The sequence below is a fragment of the Lepisosteus platostomus genome, chromosome 13 (genome assembly GCF_059453375.1).
Source record: "Lepisosteus platostomus isolate fLepPlt1 chromosome 13, fLepPlt1.hap1, whole genome shotgun sequence".
Lineage (NCBI taxonomy): Eukaryota > Metazoa > Chordata > Actinopteri > Semionotiformes > Lepisosteidae > Lepisosteus > Lepisosteus platostomus.
In genome coordinates, this window is record NC_142623.1 from 25,448,982 (window position 1) to 25,476,955 (window position 27,974).

General features: G+C 40.6%; 1 protein-coding gene across 2 annotated transcripts in view; it reads right to left on the reverse strand.

Annotated features, from left to right (window-relative positions):
• Nucleotides 1–27,974, reverse strand: part of LOC148650241 (polymeric immunoglobulin receptor-like) — a 52,337-nt gene that overhangs the window by 18,535 nt on the left and 5,828 nt on the right. The window contains exons 2-5 of one of the 2 annotated variants that reach the window (XM_088603840.1): nucleotides 25,581–25,928; nucleotides 23,621–23,968; nucleotides 12,075–12,422; nucleotides 9,788–9,909 (exon numbers count right to left, since the gene is read on the reverse strand). In XM_088603840.1, coding sequence (XP_088459966.1) covers nucleotides 9,788–9,909; nucleotides 12,075–12,422; nucleotides 23,621–23,968; nucleotides 25,581–25,928 — 1,166 coding nt within the window. Of the gene's footprint in view, nucleotides 1–9,778; nucleotides 9,910–12,074; nucleotides 12,423–23,620; nucleotides 23,969–25,580; nucleotides 25,929–27,974 lie in introns of both variants that reach the window. The other variant, XM_088603839.1, reaches the window with a different exon arrangement.

Here is a 27,974-nt window from a genome sequence, read left to right on the forward strand (position 1 = left end):
CTCTCTAAGCGGCGACCCCGAGAACATTCGGTCAGGTCAGACGATTCCTCAGGGCTGCCAGGTAGTAAACGAATCGGACCTGATCGTTCCTGCGTCAACAGCAGGGTTTCCAGTACGCCTTGTCCTAATCAGGGGACAGAGAATGGACACTGAGATGGTTTTCTTCCAACCATCAGCTCAGTTTATCAGACTGAACCTAGCAGTCTGTGGTACCCCCAGACTGGAACGGAATGGCCGAGCCACCTGTCTGTTGGTGCAGAACATAGCAAAACAAGATGTCAAAATCCCTGCTCGCACTGACATGGGACTGGTAATTGACAATGGTTTCTATGATTTCGAACTGGCCATCCCAGTACTGGGGCAGCTCCCTGGTCCCTTGGCCAGGGAGGGGGGAACCGAGCAGGTGTACTACACCTACCCCCTGCGGATGATTGCAATTATGCCAATAGAGGGATTCTGCAACCAGGAGGTGTGCAGTGTGGACCTTAGCGATAAGGATGAGATGGTTGTGTACACAGTACACGCAGGTGTTCCGACGGACCACTCAGCCAAGAGTGCGACCTGGGATACCGCCATGCCGTCAAAAGCGGGGTTCCTAGAGCAGGTACAGGAACAGGTTGGTAAGGCAGATGCCCTGGAAACGGAAAGCCAGCGTCAGCAGCTGCGTCAGATCTTCCAGGATTTCCAGGAAGTGTTTGCACGGGACACCTATGACTGCGGGGTGACGGATTTGCACACAGTGCGCATTCCCACAGCCCCTGGCGCCCGCCCAACCTATGTCAGCATTCCCCTCACGGCATACGAGTCCATAAAGCAGACGTTGGATGCTCTACTAGAGCGTCAGATCATAAGGGAATGTAACTCCACTTATAACTCCCCACTGTGGCCGGTGCTGAAACCCAATGGTAAGTGGCGTCTGACCATTGACTACCGGCAGCTGAATAAACAGGTTCCTTTGTCACGATGGCCAATGATCTACCTAGATCAGGAGTTAGCCAAGGTGACAACAGCGAAATATTTCACCACAGTGGATGTGGCCAATGGGTTCTGGACCCTTAAGGTAGAACCGACAGACCAGTACAAACTGGCCTTTTCCTTTGGAAACAGGCAGTTCACCTGGAATCGATGCCCCTTTGGGTATTCCAACTCCCCAGCGGAGTTCAACATATTTCTGCACAAAGCCATGAGTGATGCAGCCACCAGGGGCAACCTGGTCTATGTGGACGATATTCTGATGCGGAGTCAGACCTGGGAAGAACACTTGGCCGAGATCAGGCATGTGTTGACCCAGCTCTCCCGTGCAGGGGCCAAACTGTCCCTGGCTAAGGGACAGTGGTGTAGGACCCAAGTGGAGTACGTGGGACTATTGGTTGGACCCCAAGGCATACAGCCACAGTCCAGCAGAGTCCAAGCTATCCAGAATATGAAGTCTTCTACCTTGAAGCAGGGTTCTCAGAGCACTGCCTTGGGGCTGCTCTGAGTCAGGAATATGACCAAGAGCGAAGGGTGGTGGCGTATGCCAGTCGAGCCCTGAGCCCAGTGGAGCAAAAGATCATCATCGAAACCTGCCACCAACCTGTGACATTCCTGCATAGCCAGAGACTGAAAGCGGGCAGGGTGTCAAATAGCAGGATTGTGGCATGGATGATGGCCCTACAAGGCTATGAGATAGAGGTACGTTATGCACAGAGCAAGAAAATGTACCTGGGACAGGGCCTGGCTTTGGGCCAAGTGTGTCACAGCTGTGACACTGACATGGAAGCTCCAGAAACTATTCCCGCTGCTGAGCTACCGAACAATCATCGGTACTACGATGAGAACGTGGGCCAGGGCTTACCCATGGCCTATGTTGACGGTTGCTCTTTTCGCCACAAACAGCAGGTGCTAGCAGGGGTAGGAGTAGTCTGGCAAGACAATACTCCCTGTGGGCCGACCCGCTATAAGCTAGGACCAAAGACTAGTCAGTATGCGGAAGTAGCTGGGGTAGTGATCACCCTCCAGCAGGCCCTGACACATGGCCTTAAACAGTTTGTCATCTGTAGTGACTCGAACTACGCCCGACAGAGCTTCGTGTCCCATCTTCCGTATTGGAAGGGTAACGGCATGAAAAATGCCCGGGGCAAGGAAGTAAAGAACAAAGAGTTGTTCCTGGCCAGTGACAAGCTTACGACCGAGGCTGGAATGATGGTTTACTGGAGGAAGGTGAAGGGACACTCCCAGGTGAAGGGACCCGACAAAGACGGGAATGATGAGGCCGACCGGCTGGCCAAATCTGGCGCCTTAGAGGGTGAACCCTGGCAGTTCCAGCAGGAATGGCTACCCCCAGAAACCGTGGCTGAGGTCAAGGCGGTCACCCGAAGCAGGGCTAGACAGGATGTCGGAGCTGACCCTCAATCTGTAGTGCTTGGGTCACAGGGTTTTAACAGCGATCTTGCGGAAATGCAGAAACAGGACCCAGCAATTGGGCAAATGTATCAGCATATCGCTGACCCAGTGCGTCAACCTCTTTCGGAGCAGGTGCTGAGCCAGTCTCCGGAGCTGAAGGAGCTGGCAGAGGTGAAAGACAACCTAAAAATTATAAAGGGGTTGTTGGTTTGTGTACCAGTTGCACAAGGTGTCCCAAAGTGAGTAGTTCCCCGCTGTCATCGGGGGGTCATGATCCAACACAATCATGACGAACCCTGTGGGGGTCACTGGGGAATCAAGGCCACATACGACACTATCCAGCAGGTGGCATTCTGGCCTCACATGGGCCGAGACATCGCCGCGTATGTAAAGGGGTGTCTGACGTGTAGCCAGTTCCAACCATCACGGCCCTTGCACCGTGCACCACTCCAGAAAAAGGACATGACATTCCTTCCCCTGGTCCAATCTACAAATGGATTGGGTGGGGCCGCTGGTGAGGTCATCCAGAGGGAACAAATATTTCCTCACTGTTACGTGTGCATTCACAAAATGGATTGAGTGCCTCCCAGCACCCAACGACACGGCAGAGACAACTGCAGTGCTGTTGGTAAACCATGTGTTCAGTCGATGGGGACTCCCCCTGACCGTGGACTCGGATCGGGGAACCCATTTCACAGATACAGTAATGGCAACCCTGTGGAATATGCTTGGGGTCAAGGCCCAGTTGCATATCTCCTACCACCCTCAATCCTCGAGCCAGGCAAACCGAACGGTGGTTAGTATGCTCAAAAAGTTTGTCTCCACCAGCAGTAGGGACTGGGACATTTAGCTGCCCCTGGTTCTGATGGCCATCCGAGCTACGCCCCATTGCTCTACGGGGTTCCCACCTTTTGAGATGATGACAGGTCGGAAGATGACTCTTCCCCTACACTGTCTTTATGGGGTGGAGGACCCGAGCATGACGGGGGCTGCTACGGCCCATCAGTATGTGTCAGACCTGCGAGCACATCTGCAGGCAACCTTTGCTTTTGCCCAGAACAATCTGGGAAGGAGTGCAGAGGGTAGGAAAGCATACTATGACCGAAAGGCAGTTAACCAGGAACTCCAAGTAGGAGACAAGGTCCTGTACTTCCAATTTGCCAAACCCACAGGGGTGGACCGGAAGTTCTTACCCAGTTGGACAGTATCACCGGTAGCTTATCGAATTCGGATTGAAAAGGGAAGGCAATCTCTGGTCTACAAGTGGGTGCATCGCAACCACCTCCGGTTGTATCGCCCACCTCAAATGGCGCCGGAGGACACAGAATAGGGTTAAAAGTCCAAACCCGATCAAAGAGGGGGTGCCCCTTTGTAGCTGCAGGTACCATGTGCCTCATCTGTGATCCAGAATGGGAATCCTAAAACTGCCACGGCTGGTCCTGACAGTACTGTGGATCGCCTCGACACAGCCCCTTGAAGTTGTGGAACCCGGTCCTCCTACCGGCATGGTCCTGCAGGACGCTCCCGGATTGTTGTTAACAAATTGCAGAACATACAGATGCAGCCATTCAAAATGCGCGGGCGATACCGCATTATTTTACGGTACACTGTAAGTAGTCTACCGCAAGCTACCAGTAAATACCGCGAGTTACCGGTAAATACCGCTAGTTACCGTATATTCTCCTATAATACGACAAGCAAAATAATAGTATCGGGAATTTCCGCAAGGTGGAGCTAATAAAGCTCAACCTCTCATGTTTGAGCTGTGGCCATCAGTCTTTAACGAAGATATTACTAATAGTATTAATAATGAATGACCTTGGACAAGCTGTAAGTGTAAACTCAAAGTATTGCCCTGGTCAACATTCTTTTTTTCATTGACCGTCTTTGTAAAAGTAACACCACAGCATTTCGCAATCACGCATTTGTTTCCAATCATGCAAAGTACAGTGATTCACCATGCCTTTCACATGCTCATAAAAGAGATTGATTTAGGAACATAAACATATTACTGTATGCAAACTGTACTGTATACAGTATGTATATGTATATTTAATGTCTTAACTGTGCCCGTTTAAGTATTGAATATTCATATCTAATTTTACCACTGAAGGGAAATCTTAGTAGCTGAGCATAAAAAGAATAGGAGCATACTGTAACACGTGTGAAGGCCATAAACGATATTAATTTTGGAACATAAACATACAGTATATAGCTGGTCTTGGTACTTTAAAGAAAAAAATACACACCAGTATTCCATTTCTCCCTAAACATTTTAAGCTTCGAAGTCTTTAACTAACGTGATACCGGAGTCAACAAGCATACTTTTAGAATTTGATTAAAAGGGAATATAATATGGAATCGCGTATCTAAAGAATTTAATAATGGTATGATTATATTCGTGTACTGCGACAGGGCTGTGTAAGGCTGTTTCGCCTCCCTGTTCATGCGAGTTGTCTTGTAGCTTACTGGTCTAGGTGCGTGACTAACAACGCACAGGTTGTGTGTTCGAATCCAGCTGGTGCTGGACTTTTCTTTTAACAAACATTTCTTCCAAAAAATAGAATAGCGATATTATGGACAATCAATTGACTTTTATATTTCAAAATATTGCAACATGATCGATATTTGCGATATTTTGAACATATCTTCCCTTCTGACAGCGGTTCCTGCTTCTATTGTGTGTGTGTGCAACAGAGTAAATTTTTATAGAGAAATGGAGGCTGGACAGTATGCGTTACAATATAAACATTTATATTGATTTAAATCGTGTTCTGATTTAAATCGCAAACGCGTGTTTAATTATGTGTTTTTTAATCATAATCAGGCTAATGCATTTATACATTTTCTGTATGAACCAGCTTAGAGGTTCATACAGAAAGACAGCTTGTGTTTAAATTGAGTGTAAGGTAATTTATGCTTCTAAAGTCATGGTCAGCATTTATTATTGTACTGTGCTGTAAACTTTTTCTGTGCCTAGTCACATTGTTTTATAGCGTTTTTATTGCGTTATTATACGCGCTGTGTGTTAGTTTCCTGACTCCCATGTCACATGGTCTGTGATTGAATCCCATGGAACTATGACTTTATTTTTTAACAAACATTTCTTTGAAAAATTAAAAGTTTCCCTTGGTCAGAGATTAAATAAAACCTCACTCGCACCAAACAAATTTATATTTCTAAATATCACGACATGATCGAATTTAAGTCTTTTTAATAACAATGAATAGTCACCTATGCGTTACAAAATATACATTTATATTGATTTGAATCGCGTTTTGATTTAAATCGTAAACGCTTGTTTAAATATATGTGTTTAAAGGCGATATACTGTATAAAAGCGCTGATTCCTATGGAGTGTGTTCCGCCGGGGATTCAAAAAAATTATTTTAAATAGGCTGATAAAGCTTAGACTACTGTAACTGTATTCTAGCCTGTATTACAACAGAACATTGGACAATGCAACGTAAATTGCAAAAATGCACTTGGAATCTGTCCAAGCCCTCCTACAAAAATTATTTAAACTGCGACACTGATCATTCATCTCTAAATTAACTTTATTTTATATAGCGTTTTAAGGGAATAGGTAATTAGATTGCTCATAAACCTAATCACTTTTTCTACATAAACACAGTGGGATTGCTCTCTGAAAATGCTTTTCCTTATATATTTACAGTAGGCTCAGATTTCAACTATAGATCGTATTATTATAAACTTTCTTGGAAAAATTTATTTTATGTAAACCATGTTTGCTATTAATTCATTTAGGGCTAAAATACGTTCATTGTCTTCCAATCGAGTCGAGTTGACATTGGAAGCTTGCCACACCCGGACTGTTAAACCAACGCATTAGCACGTCAAAGCCCATTGAGGGTATTGAGCCAGTATTGGCTTTAGTATCCCCCCCCTCTCCCCTCAATTCAGTTCAATTCTGTCATGCAAATGTTTTATTTGCATGACAGATGGGTACAAGCAGTGTTGGGTATGTATATTGTAACGCTTATGGCAGACAGGCACTGTGGCAACAGTCACCCAGGAGGAGATGACAGGCCTCAGCCACCCCAAAAGGTTCTTGGGGGGTCTGATTGCTGCGGCCTCCGCCGTGGGTTCGCTATTTTCAGCTGGTCTGTTTGCTGCTAACACTGTCACCCTGACCACCCTGAGAAGGCAGGTGTCTGGGTTACGTAAGGAAATGCCAGAAATTTATGACAGGCTGTATCAACAGCAGCAGCGGCTGGAAAGCCTAGGGAAAACCTTACAGGGCACAATTGTAGCAGTAAACCTTCATGCAGCAGTGTTAAATAACACCCTCCACACCGTGGGCAGGATTGTTGACGTGTTACAGTGGGACTATGCTTATGTGCAACAGGTCAGAATGCTGATGCAAGATCTGCTTAGGGAGCTTAGTGCCACGGTAACTAGCCTAGCCATGGGACAGATTCCAACCTACTTGGTTCCACTGTCCTTAGTAGAAGAAGTACTGAGGACAACCACTTCCGAGATGGTGCAGCCATTGCAAGTACATCTTGCATACAGTCTAGGCAGTGCCATTCCCATACATGTCAACCCCGAAGCCAAGGAAATAGGTTTCCTGTTTACCTTCCCATCGTGAGTAGCAAGGATATCTATAGACTCAAGTCTATATTGAACGTTGGCTTCTGGAGGGGGGACATGCATGTGAAGTTGACCACCCCACCGCTCGTAGCTTACCAGGAGGATGATCCGAATTTGTACCTTGTTCCAAACCTGGAACTGTGTATATCAACCAAGGATATCCACTGGGTATGCCCAAGTAAGCCATTCCTTAGGAACACAACTCAGAGGTTGTGTGGTATCAGAAAGGGGGCTGCCACTGAAAAGTGTAAAGCCACAGTGATGAGCAAAAGTGAGGTTAATGAACCCCAGGTTGAGCAGGTGGGAAAGGAATGGCTGGTCAGCACACCACAGTTAACTGTTACAATAACCTATGACAGACATGATACAGCTACCGAAGTGCAGCTACCCAACCAAACAGTTTTTCTACAAGTTCCTGAAGGAGCTATAGTGCATCTCAACAATTTAGCACTATATCACCTGGAGTCAGAACTGTATGAAACAGAACTCGAGATTGTGGACGCTTTCAGAGGACACAGCATTGACTTGGATGAGAGAATCCAAGAGACAGTAAGTCTTGAGGGCGTACAGTTAGTCGAATTTGTTCTCAACGACACAAACTTAAAAACTACGCTGGTAGGTCCCAAGCACAGTCGTTGTGGATCCTCTGGGGTGCTGGGAACAGTAAACGTGGTCATCTTGACACTGCTGCTGGGTAGCTGGATCATGGCTGGGGTAATGTGTTGGATGCTGTTCTCTTGTATCAAAGCCTTGCTGGGTAGTTTGAATGAGACAAAAGGAGCAATGGTGTATCACCGAAATCAGGTAACCACTCCCAAACGTCTGCCTGCTGCAGAGCTATCCGATACTGATAGTGAACTGCCGGAAGTTTAAGGTCTAGGGCTAATGATGATGCCCGATGCCTCATTTCTTTGTACCTTATAACTGAGAGCAGGTATACGCAATGTTCTTTCCAACACTATTTCCTGTACAAATTCTCGAGAGGTAATGTGAATATTGGGTGGTAGAATCCACCGTGGTACAACAAACATCACTTAACTCTGTTTTTGTTTTGAAGGCAACAACGCCTCAGGACCTCGAGACCTTCAAAAAGGGGGGATATGTAGCGGCAATGCTTGTTAATAAGACAGAATTAAGCGTTGGTATGCTTTCCTAAATGAGGCCCCATCTCACCCTCCATCTCTGTGGTGCAGCCACAGAGAAAGTATTCATGCAGGCTGATTTAAGATGTTTTCTTTTGATAAGGAACAGCTCCCAGACGGGGATGCACTTAGCTAAGCCTGGCTATCATGATCAATGGTCATCCATTGGCGCCTATTTGTCTAGGGAGTGCCGAATGGACATCTGGACTGCATTCTTAAGTGTCAAGAGTAAGTGACTTATATCTCACCTTGATCAACCAATCAGGGACTGGCAGGGCGTGGTAATACCACGTGGGTCTCCAATGCCCGCCAAACTCTCAACCAATCAGCCCACATCTGTGTCTTGGTCAAAAAGGGAGCGCAAGCTCAGATCGGGGCCTCCTTGGCCATTTTCGCGCATCCTCAGAGACAATCACGTGACAACTGCTGTTGTCTGCAAAGGGACTTGGACTTTGTTCTAAGCGCGAGGCCGAGGATCCCGTACGTACTCAGATTTCTACCAACGTGAATGCTCCGCTTGATCAACGGCAGCCTACAGTTGGACCCTCGTCGACAACCTGAATAGCTTATTCAGAAGCAGCGCTGGACCGGGAACGATCCAGCTTCTTCCCAGGCAAAAGAGTGACTTGTAAGGACTTGCGGTCACACTCTGTGCATAGAGACTTTCTACTAGCCAGCCGGACTGCTTGTAGATCCCCTCGGAGCAACGACTGCCCTGCGTGCCGCAGTCAGATTCCTCCGCCCATCCTACACCGAGCTGCACCTCGACTGGTTGGCCGGTAGCCAGAGGACGCCGGGACAACGCCCATTGGACAACCGCTGGAACAGAGGCTGCAACAGAGCCTGTCACCTGGTTTGGTGTTCGTGCCGGGAAATTCCAAATCCATACACAGTGGATAAGTAAACCCCATGTTCTACATTGCGTCTCGAGAATTCAATTGTACCTCAACACAAGTTGTTATCAATTTAATTCATGAGTAATGTATTTACTTCCGAGTTTAGAGTAACAGTGGGTAATAACACTGATTAGCGATTTGGTAACCGAACGATATATATTGACATATATTCTCTGTTGTGTATCTCTTTGTGTTTGCATCTCTTTGAGATTATATACCTTGTATATTGATAACCCTCACAGTAAGGTCTGCCGCTCGTATCCAGGCAGACTAGTATATGTTTGGTGCACAATTTATATTAATAAATGTATCTCGTGTATTGAACCCGTGTGTGTGCGTTGTTAGTTGTTCTGACAATTGATTTTCTAAAAGCCAAAACGAACAATTAATAATTGTCTCAGTAAACCCATCAAACCTCTACACAGCCTATGCATGCTGACGCAGCTACCTACTTGAACTACTTAAACATATTTAGATGTGAAATTTTAGTTTGGAATTTTTGTTGTTGTTTTGCAATATTATCAAATTAAATAGCAAGATAAATCTGGACTTCACGGGTAAATACCTCTCACATGAAGTGATTGTACTTCCAAGGGCATAGTGACAACAAAAATATTAAATATACTGTAACTCTTTACATTCCATTCCTAAAATGACTAATGAAGAAAATCTTCACTTTTGCACCCCAAGAACAATCTTTATACTGTAGATATTGAAATATTGATATTTTTAACTACTTACAATACTTACATCTGAGCAGTTTCTCCAAGTCTTTTGCATCACATTGCTAATGAAAGTTTTTGCTTTTACAAAGTCTTCGTGGGAAATGCTTCCAGAACCATCCAGAAGAAAGACAAATTCCGTCCCTCCAGCTGTAAGAAAAATTCTCTTGTCACTCAAGTTCCAATTACTTTCACTCAGAATTTCTGTATGTGCCAAGGTCATATATACAGTAGCACAGCAAACCAATCAATCAATCAAGGTTTATTTTTCAATGCACGACAATACAGCATACAGCGGTGGCTGTCGGCAATGAAATGCTTTAATAAGCTTAACAGATCACTTTTCTTTATATACAATTCAAGAGACATTTGTACAAAGCACTATGAAACAATTGTTTTGAAAAATTAAATATTAAATATAACATTTTAGATAGGGGTGCACCAGTTTTGAGGAGTTTCAGAAAAAAAGTGGGTCACACACACAAGTGATTCAGATGTTAAAAGCTGCAATAGACCAAAGAAAGGTAGTAGCATTCATAACTTGTGAATGCACCAGGTATGCTACTAATGTAGTAAGTATCCCAATTTGCAGGCTGTCCAGCTGAACAGGTGGTGAGGCTAGTCAACTCTTTAACCTGGCTCATTAAGGACCTTCATGTTTATATGAGAGCTAAGAGCTAAACTGATGTAGTAATGAAGGCCTTTAGAGAAAAGCAGGAAGCCTTGAAAAGAAAATTCAGGGCTCACTGTGCAAGTTCACTTTATATCTCCACCCGAAAGACAAGAGTTCTAGTGTGTGCATAAGAAAGGTAAATCTACGTGTACATGGAATGTCATTATCATTTTTTTTCATGTGACTATGTCTGTCAATAGTGGTGATCTTTGTAATAGTCATCAATTATTGTGAAACTTTTTACCCTTTAATTTATCCCAGTCTTAGTTTGGTTGAGAATTTAGTAAGGACTCTGACCAGACATTTCCCTGGTGACCTTGAAAGTTTGTACCTGGAGTAATTAATGTATGATGTTCCCAAGCCACACTCAAGGATTTTCTATGGCAGAAATATAGATTTAGACTAGGTTGAACTGATTTTAAATTAGGTTGTTCAAGTAAAGTACTGACAAAGTATGTATGCATTTATGTTGTTTGCAAGGCTTAAATATAAAAAGGATATTATTATGGCTATTTTTTTTAAATACTGAAGAAGTCTGAAATGTCCTGAAATAATGTTTAATCATTAAAGCCTACTGTATGCACCACATAAGATCTTCCGGTTCTTGAATGAGCTGCTGCTGCCCTCAGTCGCCTGACCATTTGGGGGAAGACAATTAGCCAGGTGAGTATTTAAGAGTCAGGAAGTAGATGCTTCTTGAGTCAGTCAGTAAGTGAGAGATATCTGTCATCTGTCATAGAGGGCACAGCTGAATTCATGCAAAACTACTAGAGAGAGGAGAAGGACTGACCAGGAACACTGGAAATCTCAATCTGTTGACAAAGAAACAATGAGCATTTGAATTGTCATAGGTTTGTGATAAGTCAAAAGAAGAGCTTTGGAGTGGTTTAGGGTTAGGGTTATGAAACCCCAGGGAGAGACTTAAGTTGGCTTAAAAAGTCTTAAAGATTGATTTTTGTTCATAAAGAGTCCCTGGGAGAGGCTAATGTTTTGAAGTTGGTAAACCACAGCTGCATAGTGGGATACTTATGCAGTGAATAAGTTACTTAGCAGCTCAGGGAAGAGCTTACAGCCTTACTTACCATACATCTGTGTGTCTGTCCATGTACCTACAATATCTTTTTAATATGATTTTGTTACTCACTCTGGGGCATCTCATTATTTCTAAGTACAATTAATTGAAATTGAACCTTTCTGGATTGTGTGCCTTGTAAGATGCACAAAAATCTCTCTTGCTAAGTGATTATGTGAAATCCAATAAAGCTAGAAAACTAAGTCAATTTAAATGTTGGAAAATAAGATAATATGTAAAAAATATTTCGATTTTTTGAATTTTACTTGCATGTATTTGCCACGAATTAATTGTCTGTTAAGAACTTGTCTCTTTGCTAACTTCTATCAATATCTCATCAATCATGCTTACATAACTTCTTTAACATGAAGTTACAGTCATCAACTGATCATTTAAATTAATATTATAAACTAAAATTAAATATAATAAAATGGTATTAGAAAGCAAATAATAAGTTGACAGCATAGTTTAAACTATTTTACACATAATATTGATTTTGATTCAGAACAGTGTTTCTGGAAATGTTTCTTAATTAACTTAATTCAAGACTTTAGCAATTTAATCACATACCTTCTTTAACCTGAAGGTCCACCTCACTGTATTCATCACGTACAAGAATTCTTTTCACTCCACAGTAGTATTTCCCAGCGTCCTCCAGAGTGAGTCCTGTGATAGTCACAGTGAAGACTCTTGCTGAAGTGTCATCATACAGAGAGAATCTCCCCTCTGTAACACGAGCCTTGTGCTCTTCAGTTTTGATGAGATCAACACACTTGGTAGTAAAAAGTTTATTTTCCTCTTTGCAGAAATACTTCTTGTTTGTTTCATATCCCTTAGAGTATATGCAGCTGATGCTAACAGTTCCACCTTGTTTTCCTGTCACTGTGAGCTTCTCTGCCGACTTCACAGAACCCAGAGCTGTTAAACAAACACATGCCAGGTTATGAAAAAATGGCAACACGACTGCCCACAAGCAAAAAGTATAAAAGTGATATAAACCAACTTTCCAATACAATCACTTAGCTCTGCTTCTAAAAAGTACCAATGATAGTTTATTATGTGAGGCAAAGGATGCAATGCTTCTATTCGATTCAAAGATATGAATATTCAAAGAAATCTAATATGAAAAGGGTAAAATGTAGCCAGCAGCCATATCACCCTGGAGCTCACAATTGGCAACCCACTGAAGCTAAGGATGTGTGAGCCTGGCCAGTACCTGGATGGGAGACCTCCTGGGAAAGTTAAGGCGGCTGCTGAAAGTGATGTTAGTGGAGACAGTAGTGGAGGCTAACCCTTTGGTCTGTGTGGGTCCCAATGCCCCATTATAATGACGGGACACTAAAAAGGTGCCGTCCTTCAGATGAAACGTTAAACCAATGTCCTGACTCTGTGGTCATTAAAAATCCCAGGGTGTTTCTTGAAAAGAGTGGGGCGTCAACCTGGAATCCTGGCCAAATTTCCCATGGGCCTTTATCAATCATGGCCTCCTCATAATCTCCATCTATGAATTGGTTTCATCACTCTCCTCCCCACTGTTAGCTAATGTGTGGTGAGCGTACTGGCACACTATGGCTGCCGTCGCATCATCCAGGTGGATGCTGCACATTGGTAGTGGTGGTGGAGGGGAGTCTCCATTACCTGTAAAGTGCTTTGAGTGGAAAAGTGAAGTTATTATTAATAATGTAAATAAATGTAATAATGGGACAAAATATGTAATGTGTTTTCGGCGAGACTAACCTTAATGAGGAAATGGCAGCCCAGCCATGAGGAGAATGCTGCCAAATCCCCCCTCTCCACCCCACTATTGCAGGGAGTGAGCTAGGGAGTTGCTGCAATGGTGTTTTATTTATTTAGGCATATATTTTCACTTAGAATTAAGCATTACTAAAGATTCCTAATAATCTTTCTGTGCCTTGACCAAGCAACATGGGACTCATGTATAAAAGCAGAGGAATGCAGCAAAGAACAGTTTTCCCAAGATGTCCACAGGCCAGGACATTGTCTTCTAAACAATCTAAGGACATATACAGATGTGCCGATGGGCTTCAGTGATTCTTTAGTCTGTTTTTCCCCAAATCCAAGCACAATCCAACAATAAGGAACTTGTAGGGTATATACAGGTGGACTAGTCCACATCTTTGATTTTGCACCTTAAATCTATCATTTGGTGATCACTTCACCATCACTTGGTAGTCTTGGACTTAAACTTTTCTCCAAGTCACTAGGCCAAGAGAATGAGTCAGAAAAGTACAGAATTCTCCCCATGCTATTTTTTCTAAAAATTAAGAAATCTTGTGTTCATGAACCCATTGTTATTTTCACCCAATCAACGAAATAAGACAGTTGGGCTCTTTCTTTGTGCTGACATCCTGAATATTCAAGCATATTCAGTATCAAGCTATAGCTGGGACAAACTGATTTCTTCAACCCATCTACCTTGCAGCTGGACCCAAGAATAAAACTACATACAGGTTTTTAAAGACCAAAGTTCATCAAGGCGCTTACGTTAGGCAAAGCTGTCCTCTGCAGAGCTAGGCAATGCTCTTTTTCTCTACTCTCTTCTCTATGGGACACTCCCTGCACAGAAAAGTAGCTACCAAATTGGACCATAGACCAACACAGCCAGCTCTGGGAAGTTTAAACTCTTCAATGACATTTGGCCAACAGATCTTTGAGTATAAATGTTTTTTTCCACATTCTGATTCTCAAGAACTAAACTGTTATTCTTAACATGGGTTTGATAGTTCACAACAGTACATGTATATTTACTTGTATCTGATAATATTAATGCGATGAAATTATATGAGACTGATAAAACCTACACGTTAAATCTATATTTGTTAACACTGAAGTTATCAACTCTTCTACTTTTAAGCCCTAAGTGAACTTCTTGTTTTATCACAGCAGATTATTTCACTAATAAATATATTCTTTTAAGTTTGTTGTTCGTTATACATGTTTTGGTATTATGTCAATAACAGATTCTAAATCTAAAATACACAATTTAATTTGACTGTAAATGATTGTGTAATAGGTTTATTCCATGCTGAAAAGAGAAGAAAGAAAACACAATGTTTCGGCCGTGGAGCCTGCTCACACCTGAAGAAGTGTTATGTTTTCTTTCTTCTCTCATCTATTACTTGTTCCTTTGCAGGTAAGCCAAGGATTGCGAGAAGGAAGACCTGGATGTGAGATTTATATAGGTAGGCAAGCGGATATATGCAAGATTAGTTCCTCATGAACTCTTTTAAGCGCTAAATGCAAAAATCAGGTCTTCAACAATTAGATATACTGCAATATACTACAATACTTCTGGATTAGAAGATTAGGAAGAGAAGAATTTCCTACTTCCTCCAGTCTGCTGTCTACACATACAACATACAAACTGCGTGCCCCACCCCCTTCCCCTCTAATGAGTGAAGTCTGTCTTGACTTTGTTGTTTAAGTGTGTGAGAAGACAAGAAATGTAATCTTTGTACACTTGTATGTTTCTTATAAGAATTATAATTCAGACTAAGAAATATAATTTTACTTATAATTTATGAGAATTACAGTTTTGTTTTTATTACAATAAAAATAAACCTCATATTAACTTTGACAGCATTGCTTGTCCCTGACCCTTATGAATCTATATTGTTAATGGCAATTGAATAGCAACATCTAATATGAGTGTACACAAGAGGCAACAAGTGAACATATTATTTTAACGTGCATTTTATTACCACATTAAAAGTGTTTTCTTTCATAAATGATTTATTTTGCCCGATTGAGCAGTTAGAGCTATCCACAATATTTACTATAATCAACAGTACACATTAAACATACACCATTTTACTGATCTTACATCAGAAATACCTAATTATAAAGTACATTATGATTTCACATTTAAATGTTTTATTTTTATTCATGTTTGATTATTATCTGCCTTAATATATTTATTAACCTTTGTGTATTTTAATCACTCTATTACTTATTTCTGCATTCAAGTAAAAGGAATGTCTGGCAGCAAATTACTGACATGTTGATAGAAATGTAATTTGTAACAGTTCCAGTCAAGCACTCTCTCTTTCCTAGCATTAATCCCGCATCAGCATGGTCCGCTTGTCGGCACACCAGTCTCCATTTGGTGGTTTGAACCAAATCTTTGAGTTGACGTTGCCATTAACTGCGACTGAGAATTACTTCAACCGGCGCGTCGCTCCGCCTGCCTTTGGAGTGAGGGGGGGGGGGGAGAAAAACAAAGTAATGTAGCCAATTCATAGAGGGGGATTATTAGGAGGCAGGACACCGGGGTTACACTCCTACTCTTTTCGAGAAACACCCTGGGATCTTTAATGACCACAGAGAGTCAGGACCTCGGTTTTACGTCTCATCCGAAGGACGGCGCTTATTTACAGTATAGTGTAAATAATAGTATAAAAGTATGGTGTCCCCGTCGCTATACTGGGGCATTAGGACCCACCTGGACCACAGGGTGAGCACCCACTGCTGGCCTCACTAACACCTCTTCCAGCAGCAACCTTAGTTTTTCCCAGGAGGTCTCCCATCCAGGTACTGACCAGGCTCACACCTGCTTAGCTTCAGTGGGTTGCCATTTGTGAGTTGCAGGGTGATATGGCTGCTGGCAAAGTGCAGTCAAGCACTAGTGTGACATAATGACCTTACCATTGTAGGGTTACCTTAATTGGATCATGGCAGCTCTGAATCATTTGAAGACTCTAATCTGGTTTGTGAATTTTCCATAACACCCTGTAGCAGAAGTTGATGCTTTACAGAAGCTATCTCTCATTTGGTCTCTCCTAATTTGTTACATATTGTTAAGAATTCTGCATTATGTCTTATTTTTCGTGTTGTGGCATCACTCCTTGACATTCACACCTGAAGAGGCTCCACGGCTGAAAAGTTGTGTTTTCTTTCTTCCTTTTTTTCAGCATGGAATAAACCTATTACTTGTTCCATTGCTGTATTAATATATTATTATATTATGAATGCTATAATTATGCAACCACTATTTTATGTTAAACTGAATATATTTATAGCCATGTGATTTTTTTTTAAACTAAAGTAATTTTCAAGAAAAATATTTTAATGTGACAGAAAATACTTCAAAAGTTAAGAATGATTCTTGACAAAATCTGTTACAATTTTTAATCAAAATAGTTACTCCTATGTCCTAATTAGGAGTCTTTTTTTTATTTATCTTGTGGCACCGGGATTTGTGCAGCCTAAAACCCTAAAAACCCATGCATTATCTTTCAAATGCACCTTTTGAAATGACTGGATAGTTAATGCCTCCAAATTGCTTTCTCATTCTGTCTGAGGGGTGGGGGATGAGGCTGAAGCCCATGTCCCCAGAACTCAATATCCACCATAGGTTTAATAGGTTATGAATGTAAAGTGAATATTTTACGTACTGTGATATATAAAATGAATAAAAACGTCAATATATTATTAGATTGTTTTGTGTTACATTCTGTAATTTGCCTTACACTAAGGTGCATTAATTACCAGGAGACTTAGATGCTGACAGGAAGACACCCTTAGGGTTTTATGGGAATTGTAATTACTAAACTAAGGCAGCATAGGTGTCTATAGGGAATGTGTAATGAAGAAAGGGGGTGAAAAGAAAAGCCTTTTCTTTTCACCCCCTGAAATGAAAAGTCAGGGCTACTTCAGAAATGTTCAGCTGAAATAGGTGCTACGCACCACACGTGCCACCTTGTTGTTTCTACATATTTCTAACATCAATTTCTAACAGCTTTGATGCAGCCAAATGAATATGAAAACCATAATTATATCAACTATGAAGAAGAAAAAACGGGCAGCAAAAAACATATGTATAAAAAAACTAAAATTTAGATTTAAAATTTTATCATTAAAGAATTTGAAAATATACATAGTGGCTTTAATTTTTTATTAAAAATAAAATACTATATATACACATAAAAAAACAGAAATTGTGATTTCTGTTTAGGGCTGTCTTTAAATTCCCTTGATTTTTCCGAGCATCCAGGAGACTGTTGTTCTGGAGGTTCATTCATGTTATTACTTTATTAATAATATTATTTTAATATTTGAAACATTTTTTGTGCATAAAATTAACAGTAAATGTAGTTTATATATTATTTTATTACTAGAAAAGCTATTATTATTAAAATGATTACTTGGATTTTGACCGGTATCAAACCCTATCGCGTGATAGTGCAGAATTCTACCACTGAGATGCCAATGCGTCATTCTGATTTGTGTTTCATTTTCCATTCCAACATATGTTATTATATGAGCACATCAATACTCTCAAAATAACCACAGGAAATGAACGATTAAAAGACGTTGATGAAGAAAATGTTTATGAAGTAGGAGGAATATTATTGTGTACCTTATTTTTTTAAGCTACTGCTACCTTCTACTAATGTATATTATTTTTTTATTCATAAATTAATAGCATTAATGACATTCAGATACATTATTATACTTTTTATTTTTATTTTAAGCTACCAAAATTTTTCTGTATTTACTTAATTCCATATTGTTTACAGCAGTAATGACAGAATTATTCATAGAAAGGGTTAAAAAATAATAGAATTTTGTAAAGTATATAAACTTTATCTTGTTAGAGAAAGCACATCAAAACTTCTAAATTAACCATGGTAGGTGTGCTGAGTTAAATAATTTGATACAAAAACTGTTTATGAAGAAGGTGGAATAATATTAAGTGTTGCTGTGCATACCTAAATGAGGCTCCCATCTCTCTTCCTCATCTCTGTGGTGCAGCCACAGAGGAGCTATTCATGTGATTTCTGATTTAAAGTGTTTTCTTACTGATATGGAACCATCCTAGGATGGGGATGTGTCCATTACTCATGATAAATGCAGCCATTTTGATGCCTCATTGTCTAGTAAACTTTAAGCTCAACTGGTTTATGTTCTTAGGGTTATAGGTCATTGATACTCATCCCTCACCTTGGCAAACCAATCAGGAACCTGCGGGGCATGTGGGTCTCAAATGCCTGCCAAACTCTCAACCAATCATCGCCCATCTTTGTACTAGTTAAAAGACACTGCAGCGCTCAGAACTGTGCTTCTCCAGCCATTCTCGTGCACCCTTAGAGACAATCACATGACTGCCAGTGTTGTCATGGATGGATGGATTAATACCCTCATTCATTTATTTCCTTTATTAAAATTTTAAAATCCACAAGTATTTAACAACTACAGGCCTGTCTCAAATATCCAATTTCTATCTTAAATTCTTGAGAGAATAGTTCAATCGTATCTGGACTCAAATAATATACTTGAGAAAATCCAGTCTGGTTTCCGCCCCGGCCACAGCACTGAAACTGCATTAACAAGAGTCGTAAATTATATTCTGTTAGCCAATGACGCAGGTGTCACGCCCCACACTGTCCCTCACAAATGCCGTTACATTCCCAAACCCACTGGTTCACAATCCCATTCCTAATTGAACCCATTACATTCCCACATGGACCAGATTCCACAAATTCTCACTCCCAGACCAATTATCCAACCACGTCCCTTTTCCTTCAGTATTTAAAGTTCCCTCACACACCAATCCCATGCTCACTATTGATAAGTCTTCTGTCGAATTCTCTTGTGCGTGTTTCTAAGCCTTCTGACTGATCTCCTGGTACCAAAATGTGCTCCTGCCTTTTGACCACGCCTTTTGGATTTCATTTTTGAATTGTCTTTTAGATTTCCCTGGTTACCGGACTCATTGCCTCCCTAATTGACCAAGCCCCTGGATTACATCTTTTGGATTGTCCCTGTGCTACTCCGCATTCTGCTGAATTCACAATTACGCAAAAGGATCCTCCTATTCCACCGATTGGTTCCCTGAAAGCAGGGAATGCAACAGTGCTTGTGCTTCAAGATCTTAGTGCTGCTTTTGACACGGCTGACCACTCTGTTTTGTTACACAGGCTTGAATTTGAGGTTGGCTTATGTGGAACCGTCCTTAAGTACTAATACTTTACTTCATATTTAACTAATCGTTTTCATTATGTTCATATATCTAATAATTGTAGTGCTTCTTCAATGTAACCAGTTCAATTTGGAGTACCACAAGGGTCAGTGCTGGGACCAATATTGTTCTCTCTCTACATGCTGCTGCTAGGTAGGATAATACAAAAACATAATATTAACTTTCATTCATATGCTGATGACACTCAAATAGACATTTCGTTTACACCTAACAACAACTCATCTATGATTACTTTAGTTACTTGCATTAATGAAGCAAAGACTTGGTTGTGTTAAAACTTTTTGTTACTCAACTCTGATAAAACTGAGGTCCTGTTTGGAGGCAACAATACTGATAGGACTACTATAACTTCAGCACTTAACTCCGATTTAAAAATTTGCCTCAAATACTCAACACATAACCTAGAAGTCATATTAGACACAAGGCTCTCGTTTAACTTTCATGTTAAAAAAATATCAAAAACATGCTTCCTACAGTTAAGAAATATGCAAAACTAAGGCAGTTTCTCTCCACTCAAGACACAGAGAAACCAATAAATGCTCTTGTATACAGCAGGTTAGACTACTGCAATCCCTTCTATCAGGCAGCACCCCTTCACTCTTTCAACACCTTACAGCAAATTCCGAATGCAGCAGCTAGAATTGTTACTAGGAGCAGAAAGTACAACCATATAACACCTGTACTTAGCTCTGTTCATTGGCTTCCTGTCAGGTACAGGGCGGACTTCAAAATCCTTCTGCTTCCTTACAAGGCTCTCAGAGGTCAGGCTCCTGTCTATCCAATTGAACTTATTAATGTAGACAATCAAGTCGCCCGCTTAGATAAAAAAATGGAGGTCTTTTTCATATTTCACGCATTAATAAAAAAAAAGCCTTGAGCTACAGGGCCTCTAGCTTATGGAACAGTCTCCCACCCCATGTTTGGGATGCCGAGTCAATCTCGGTATTCAAATCCAGACTGAAAACCTATTACTTCAGCCTAGCCTACTCACACCTTACATCATAACCTGCTGCAACCATGGCTACTGGTGCTGCTGTACACACATTCCATTGTGTGTCCCTGTGTTGGCCCACCATGGAGATACATCTGTTCTGACCAAACTATCCTATTCTTCTCCCCCTGAGTTGGATTCAGCATCACTGCCATGGATCCAAGAGGAATATCATGGATATATCTATAATTTAGGAGGATTTTGCTTGTCTACAGAGATCTGGATGGAGTACTGATATACAGAAGACTTGATGGATGGACTAATACCTTTATAAATTTTTTCCTTTTTTTTTAATTGTATAATGTTAGCATGCCCAAAGGGGTTGGGCAGCCAGTTGACCTTGGGCCCCTAGAGGTTTTTTTTTGTCCTAACTAAGGAGTTTTTGGTTCCTCTCCTCTGTTGTCTTCTGGTCTTTTCTGTTCTGAATTCTGTATGGTCACTTGGTTTGTTAAGCACCTTGGGGCAACCTTGTTGTGAAAGGTGCTTTATAAAAATGAATTGAATTGAAATTGAACTACTAGTTGGTCCCTGGGAGAGTAACGACTGCCTCGCACATCGCAGACAGACTCTTTCTCTCTTTCCTTCTTTCTACAACACCAGGACTGGGTTGGGCACTGAGCCAGCATCGTGCTGATGCCATGTCGCTGCGACAGAGCCTGCCAGCTGGTCTTTAGTGTCTGTGCCCGGTAAATACAAATCCATGTGTCACGGACACAGACTGAGTCCGTGTCAGGTCTTGTAGTAGCCAGCAGCCATATCACCCTGCAACTCACAGCTGGCAACCCATTGAAGCTAAGCAGGTGTGAGCCTGGTCAGTACCTGGATGGGAGACCTCCTGGGAAAAACTAAGGTTGCTGCTGGAAGAGGTGTTAGTGGGGCCAGCAGGGGCCACTCACCCTGCGCTCTGTGTGGGTCCTAATGCCCCAGTATAGCGACGGGGACACTATAAACAGGTGCCGTCCTTCGGATGAGACGTAAAACCGAGGCCCTGACTCTCTGTGGTCATTAAAAATCCCAGGGCGTTTCTCCAAAAGAGTAGGGGTGTAACCCCGATGTCCTGGCCAAATTTCCCATTGGCCTTTACCAATCATGGCCTCCTAATAATCTCCCTCTATGAATTGGCTACATTACTCTGCTCTCCTCCCAACTGATATCTGATGTGTGGTGAGCGTTCTGGAGCACTATGGCTGCCGTCACATCATCCAGGTGGATGCTGCACATTGGTGGTGGTTGAGGGGAGTCCCCATTACCTGTAATGCGCTTTGAGTGGAGTGTCCAGAAAAGCGCTATATAAGTGTATGCAATTATTTTTATAATTATTATTGTAGTAGACACCATGCGATATGGTAAGAGCTGGAGAAAACAGGAGGCGTGGTAAAAGGAAACACACAGGGGTTTAATAGTGCACAAAATAATAGTGACGGTCCGTGAGACAGTGAACAGGGAAGACAAAGAGTGGCATCCAAATCCAAACGGGTCCAAAGGCAGGTCAGGGCACAGTCCAAGAGTCCATCAGCAAGTAATCCATCCTGGGACACGACAAGGTTAAAATCCCCGGGTGGGTGGAATACACGGACAGATAAAACATGGAGGTCCAAGGGTGACTGGGCGAGATCCTCCAGACCCCGGGCTCAGGAAGCGGGAGGTGTCAGGGATGAGGCCTATCCCCTCAGGAGACGGACGTAGGGTTTCCTGGTGCCAGGCAGGCCTCGTGACATCCTTACCCTAATGATGAGCCCAGAGGACTGGAGGAGCTATTCTTTAAATAATATACCTAAGAAGGTAAACCTGGGGAGCTTAATCACAAGAACAATAACAGGAGTAGTGGAGCGCCTTCTAGGGAGGGATGTCAGGCGTGACACCATGTTTGGATAAGCAAACCCAATAATCTATATTGCCGATTGAGAATTCAATTGTTTCTCAGCATGGGATTATATCAATTTAATTCATATGAGTAACGCATTTACTTATGAGTATCTAATGTAGAATTCATATTCATGAGACTGATTAACGAAACAGTATAGCTGAATGCACATTCCTTGTTTTGTATCTCTTTGTCATCATATATCCCTTGTATTTTGGTAACCCACACGATAAAATCTGCTATCTGTATCCAGGCAGACTGTTATATCTTTTATATTCACAATTTATGTATTAATAAATGTATCTCGTGTATTGAATCTGTGTGTGTGTGTTGCTGATTGTTCCTGATGATTGATTTTCTAATTGCCATAAAAGAACCAACTCGTGGTTTACTGCTACAATTTATAAATTGTAATTGTAGAAACCCCTACAATATTATTAATTCATTTTATGACATTCAGAGATGTTATACACCTGTTATTTTTATTTTCAGCTAGCAACATTTCCATATTCCATATTAAGTGGATTTAAAGCAGTACAGTAGGGGAAAAAATTAAATGAAACAATCGCTTCAAAAATATCTAACGAAGTGCCCGCTACCAATTTTCTTTGGCTGGTAAACCACACACGAAGTACAATGCACTGTGCTGCAGAACCTCAAGTATTACTGTGCATTCTGAGTGGTTGCATCTGGGATCTGTATGTTTCTTATGAGGATAAAAATTAATAAAACTGCAATGGTCCCTGTTCTTGGGGCATCTAGCCATATATATGACAATAATATTGTTTTTTTATTTTTTACAGAATATAGTAATACTGTTACAAACCAATTCAGTCATCATTATTCTACTAATGTTTTCTAAATTAATTTGTCTGACACTTATACATATCAAGACAACTACTGTTTGTATCCATTTATACATAAAGCTATTTAATTTTAGGGAAATAATGGAATTACATTGCTCCAAAATGCAAAAGCTGTGGCCTACCCATGATTTAAGTCCACAATATTCTACTTACTGGTCAAAAGCTCAAATTACTTCTCAGTACTGACACCTTACAAGCATATTGTTAGTGCCCTCAAAACAGTGTACAAAATGTCCCAAATTACGGAAATGGTGTCATTAGCTACTTGTACCTAAATCTTGAACACCCACAGGTATTAATCAACTTCAGTTGCAGTCTTCAAAATATCCTGTCTTATCCTGTCTCTTTACTAACCTATTTCAAGACTTTATCATTTCTAGTTACAGTACATACCTTGTTTGACACGTAGCTCCACCTCAGTGTATTTATCACTGATAATAATTCTTTTCACTCCACAGAAGTATTTCCCAGCATCCTCCAGTGTCACTCCCATGATAGTAACAGTGAAGACTCTTGCCGAAGTGTTGTCAAACAGAGAGAATCTTCCATCAGTATACCGGGTGTTGTGCTGATCAGTTTTAATTAGATCAACACACTTGGTACTCAGCACTTTTTTTTCCTCTTTGCAGAAATACTTAGCATTTGTCTCATATCCCTGAGAATATATGCAGCTGATGCTGACAGGTCCACCTTCATCCGCAATCACGCTGAGCTTTTCTGCTGACTTCACAGAACCCAGAACTGTCAATTAAAGAAAATTTAGAGCATAGACATATTAACTACTTTTTACAGCAAAAATACTACTTCAGAACATGCAAACAATCCTAATCACAATTATGACTTTTAATGATTTTTTACTTACTATAATTTGTAATGCTGAAAAACAACATAATTTTCTGTCAGAAAACTCCCAGAGATCTAACTGTAGAACTAATTTACATACACTAACCAACTACCCATGGTAAAATTTGTAACAAAAATTAATACATTTGTCACATTTACTTTTTTATCCCAGTGTATAATACTGCAATTACTACACAGCTTTTATAATGCAGCTCATTCCCTTCGGATGTGCTGTGTTTTGATGGGTAATGTCATAGTAAGCATGTTTCTTACTGACATTATTTCAGTTAAAAGCTGTATGTTTATTGAAAATGCTGACAATGTTATCTAAATGTATTAGAGTTGTTTTAAGAATATATAAATAGGGAAATCATGTGCACAGTACCTGGTTCAGTGATAAAATAGATTTAAAAATACATTTCCTGCCCATTGATACAATTTAATGCACCATAAAAATTAAATTCTATGTGATAGCAATCACCATCTTAATAGTCTGGTCTCAGATCTCAGAATCTAAGGAAAGATGGCCCTGCTCAGTACTGGGATGGAAAATGTGTCAGTGGACCAGTAGGAAGCATTCTTCCCTCTGAACCAGAATTTCCAAACCAATGTATCATAGTGATAAGGATTATTTTAGTGATTATTTTTTCAAAATAACCAGGAGGCTGAACATTTAGACTGCTATGATCACTATGATCTTTATCTAAACAGAAAGGCAGGAGTCACACCAATTATTAAGAGCTGCAGGCATATAGTGTTTAGAGGAGGATTGTATGAATAACGGTGTCAAATGAAGCACAAAGATCCGGCAAAGATGAAGCTACGGCAAAGTTAAAACGAGTTTGAGTGAAAATTGCATAATACCCAAAGACAACAAAACACTCATTACACTTGACAAAGGGGTAAAGATGAGAAAAACTGGACATCTTTTTCCAGTGAGAGAAACTGATTTATGATATTGATAACTTTGTTCTGAAAACAACAAAATATATTTCTTTGATATTTTGTGGCAGACAGAGTTAATTTGTTTTTAGGCACTAGTATGCTGTTGAATCCAAGAAAAAGTATTTTTCATCATACCTGTATGTCTCTTATTTTTTAATGTGTCTTAATGTGTTAAATGTACTGTGTATTGTGTTTTGTCATCTACCTCTCTGCAAAGCAAATTTCTCATATGGGACAATACAATATTCTTGCTGATGTTAGTACCATCCATTGACCCTATTTTGGTGCAAACACCTCTACATGAACTGCCATCTTCAGCAAAGAATTTAATAGATTTCCAATTAAACTGTAATTCAATTATTTTAAATTTAGTTAGTTTAATTAATGTAACACTTTCCAATCAGATGTTATTGGAAAGTAAAATAATATTTAACAGCACAGTTTAAATCAATCTAAATTTAAACTTGTATTTAATTTATTTATAAATGCCTTATTTGTAAATTACTTGTACATGTCTACGTTCTAACATCCAGCATGTCCGGACTTGGTCTATTGGGTCACATACCTTCTTTAACCTGAAGGTCCACCTCAGTGTATATATCACGGACAATACTTCTTTTCACTCCACAGAAGTATTTCCCAGCATCATCCAGTGAGAGTCTTTTGATGGTCACAGTGAAGATTCTTGCTGAAGTGTCATCATACAGAGAGACTCTCTCATTAGTAACCCGTGTGTTGTGCTCTTCTGTTTTAATGAGATCAACACACTTGGTACCCAGCAGTTTTTTTTCCTCCTTACAGAAGTACTTTGCATTTTTCTCATATCCCTCTGAATATGTGCAGCTGATGCTGACAGATCCATCCTCATCTCCAGTTACCGTGAGCTTCTTTTCTGACTTCACAACACACAGAGCTGTCAGTTAAATAAAATGTTACATTTATTACTGTAACTGCTATTTTCAAGAACATTCACATTCATCTGAAAAACAACGAATACATTGTTATTGTTCTTTTCAAGTGTACAATAGCCACCGCGGATATAATTATACACAAAAATCAGTTATATATTTACCTGTGGGCTTCTGCTGAATATGCTGAAACTTTAATGACTCTCTTCCAGATATCACCATATTGCTATTGGCTTTTTTTGTCTTACATGAAGTGGGAGAACCTATTAAGTTTATGCTAACTACAAAGGCCGATTCTGATTTTTTTTATAAAGCAAAAAAATCACTGACTTTTTTCACACCCTTAGCAGTTCCCAATGATATGTGGCAGTATTTTTTCCATATTATATACCATAAATACCATATATACTATATTACCATATTTAATTGTAATTGTTTTTGTTTGATTTTAATTATATATACTGTACATTACAGTTAGAGCTTTACTATACTTGGTGTGTAGATTATTATATACAGTGTAAGTCTGTTTAACAAGGATGTGCCATTCTTAAGGAAACCCATAATGTCAGAAAGTTAACTCTTTTAACATATTTAAAATAACATAAATTACGCTTGTCAATAGAATGTTATGATTAACCCAATTAAAACCTCTCCAAGAGTAATCAATGCTCTGACATCTGTGATACATACTGTACTGTAGTTTTCACCTCTCCCCAGTATGATATTTGGCACAAGGACACCTTGTGGTCCAATATCTATACTGATGTCTGTGATCCAAGAAGAACAGATGAAAAAGAGATAGAATCAAACCAGTGACAGAACCGTATGTCTTCCAAGACTCTACCTCCTAATAGAACTGCAGTGTAGGAGCCTTCAAACAAGAGCCCCAAAGGATGCTTAGAAGATCAGAACTGCCTTTAGTGTTTTCTTGTTTATTTGGGCCTAGGTCTTCTGTTGATAGTAAAAGGCAAATGTTCTGTTCTGTACATAGTGTTAGTCTGGATCATTGCAAACAAAACCCAGAATTGCCCCTGGTGCTGAGTTGATGGGAATAGGGGCATGTCTGAGAGAAGATTGAGTTGGATACTTGCGTTAGGGCAGTAAAGGGACTGGTGGCCCTGTGAGACTCCCCATGAGACTGCCAAGAGCTGTACTGCATCTTGGGAGTGCCTGATACTGGAGATGTACAATGCCTACTTGTAGTTTCAAGGACACTTTAGCATAAAGTATTGACAGTGGTCTAAAAAGCACCTAGTGCTGGGTACCCTGGAGGTGCAAGGACTCTGCAAATGTTGAGGCTCCACTTCAATCAATCAAATAATATATCAAAGTTTATTTATCAAATGCACAACAATAGAGCATGCAGCAGTAGTTGCTGGCAATTAAATCTCTTTTCTACGAGCTCACCGGGGTGTAAAAATCACAAAATTAAGGTTACAAAATAAGGTTACATAATAATAGCTAATAATGTAATAGAAATTGAATAAAATAAACTCAGACAAAACTCAATATAAATAGAGCTGCTATGTGTCCAGGGTGTATGTGAAATATTATGTCCAAGTAGTGCAGTATGCAGAATACAGTGAAAACTGTATTTCCATGTGGCCATTATGGGTGATTTGCTAAAGGAGCTGCAGGTTGGCTATTTAGCAGTCTTATTGTCTGGAGGTTGAAGCTGTTCCGTAATCTGTTTGACTTTGACCATTAACTGGATGGTAGGAGAGAAAACAGTTTGTGACTGGGATGACTGGGGTCCTTAAGAATGGACCTGCACTTCCTAAGACTTTTAGCTAAGTAGATATCCTGGATGTTTGGTGGCTCACAGGCAGTAATGAGTAAAGTACTTTGCAATCCCGGGCGGAGCAGTTCCCATACCAGGGAGTGATGCATCCAGTCAGGATACTCTCAATAGTGTACCTGTAGAAGCTGGCCTGGATATGTTCTGGCATGCCTACAGAGAAAGAATAGGCGCTGCCATACTGTTTTGACCACGATGTTGGTGGTGGGTCCAGGTTAAATCCTCTGTGATGTTAACTCCCAGGAACTTAAAA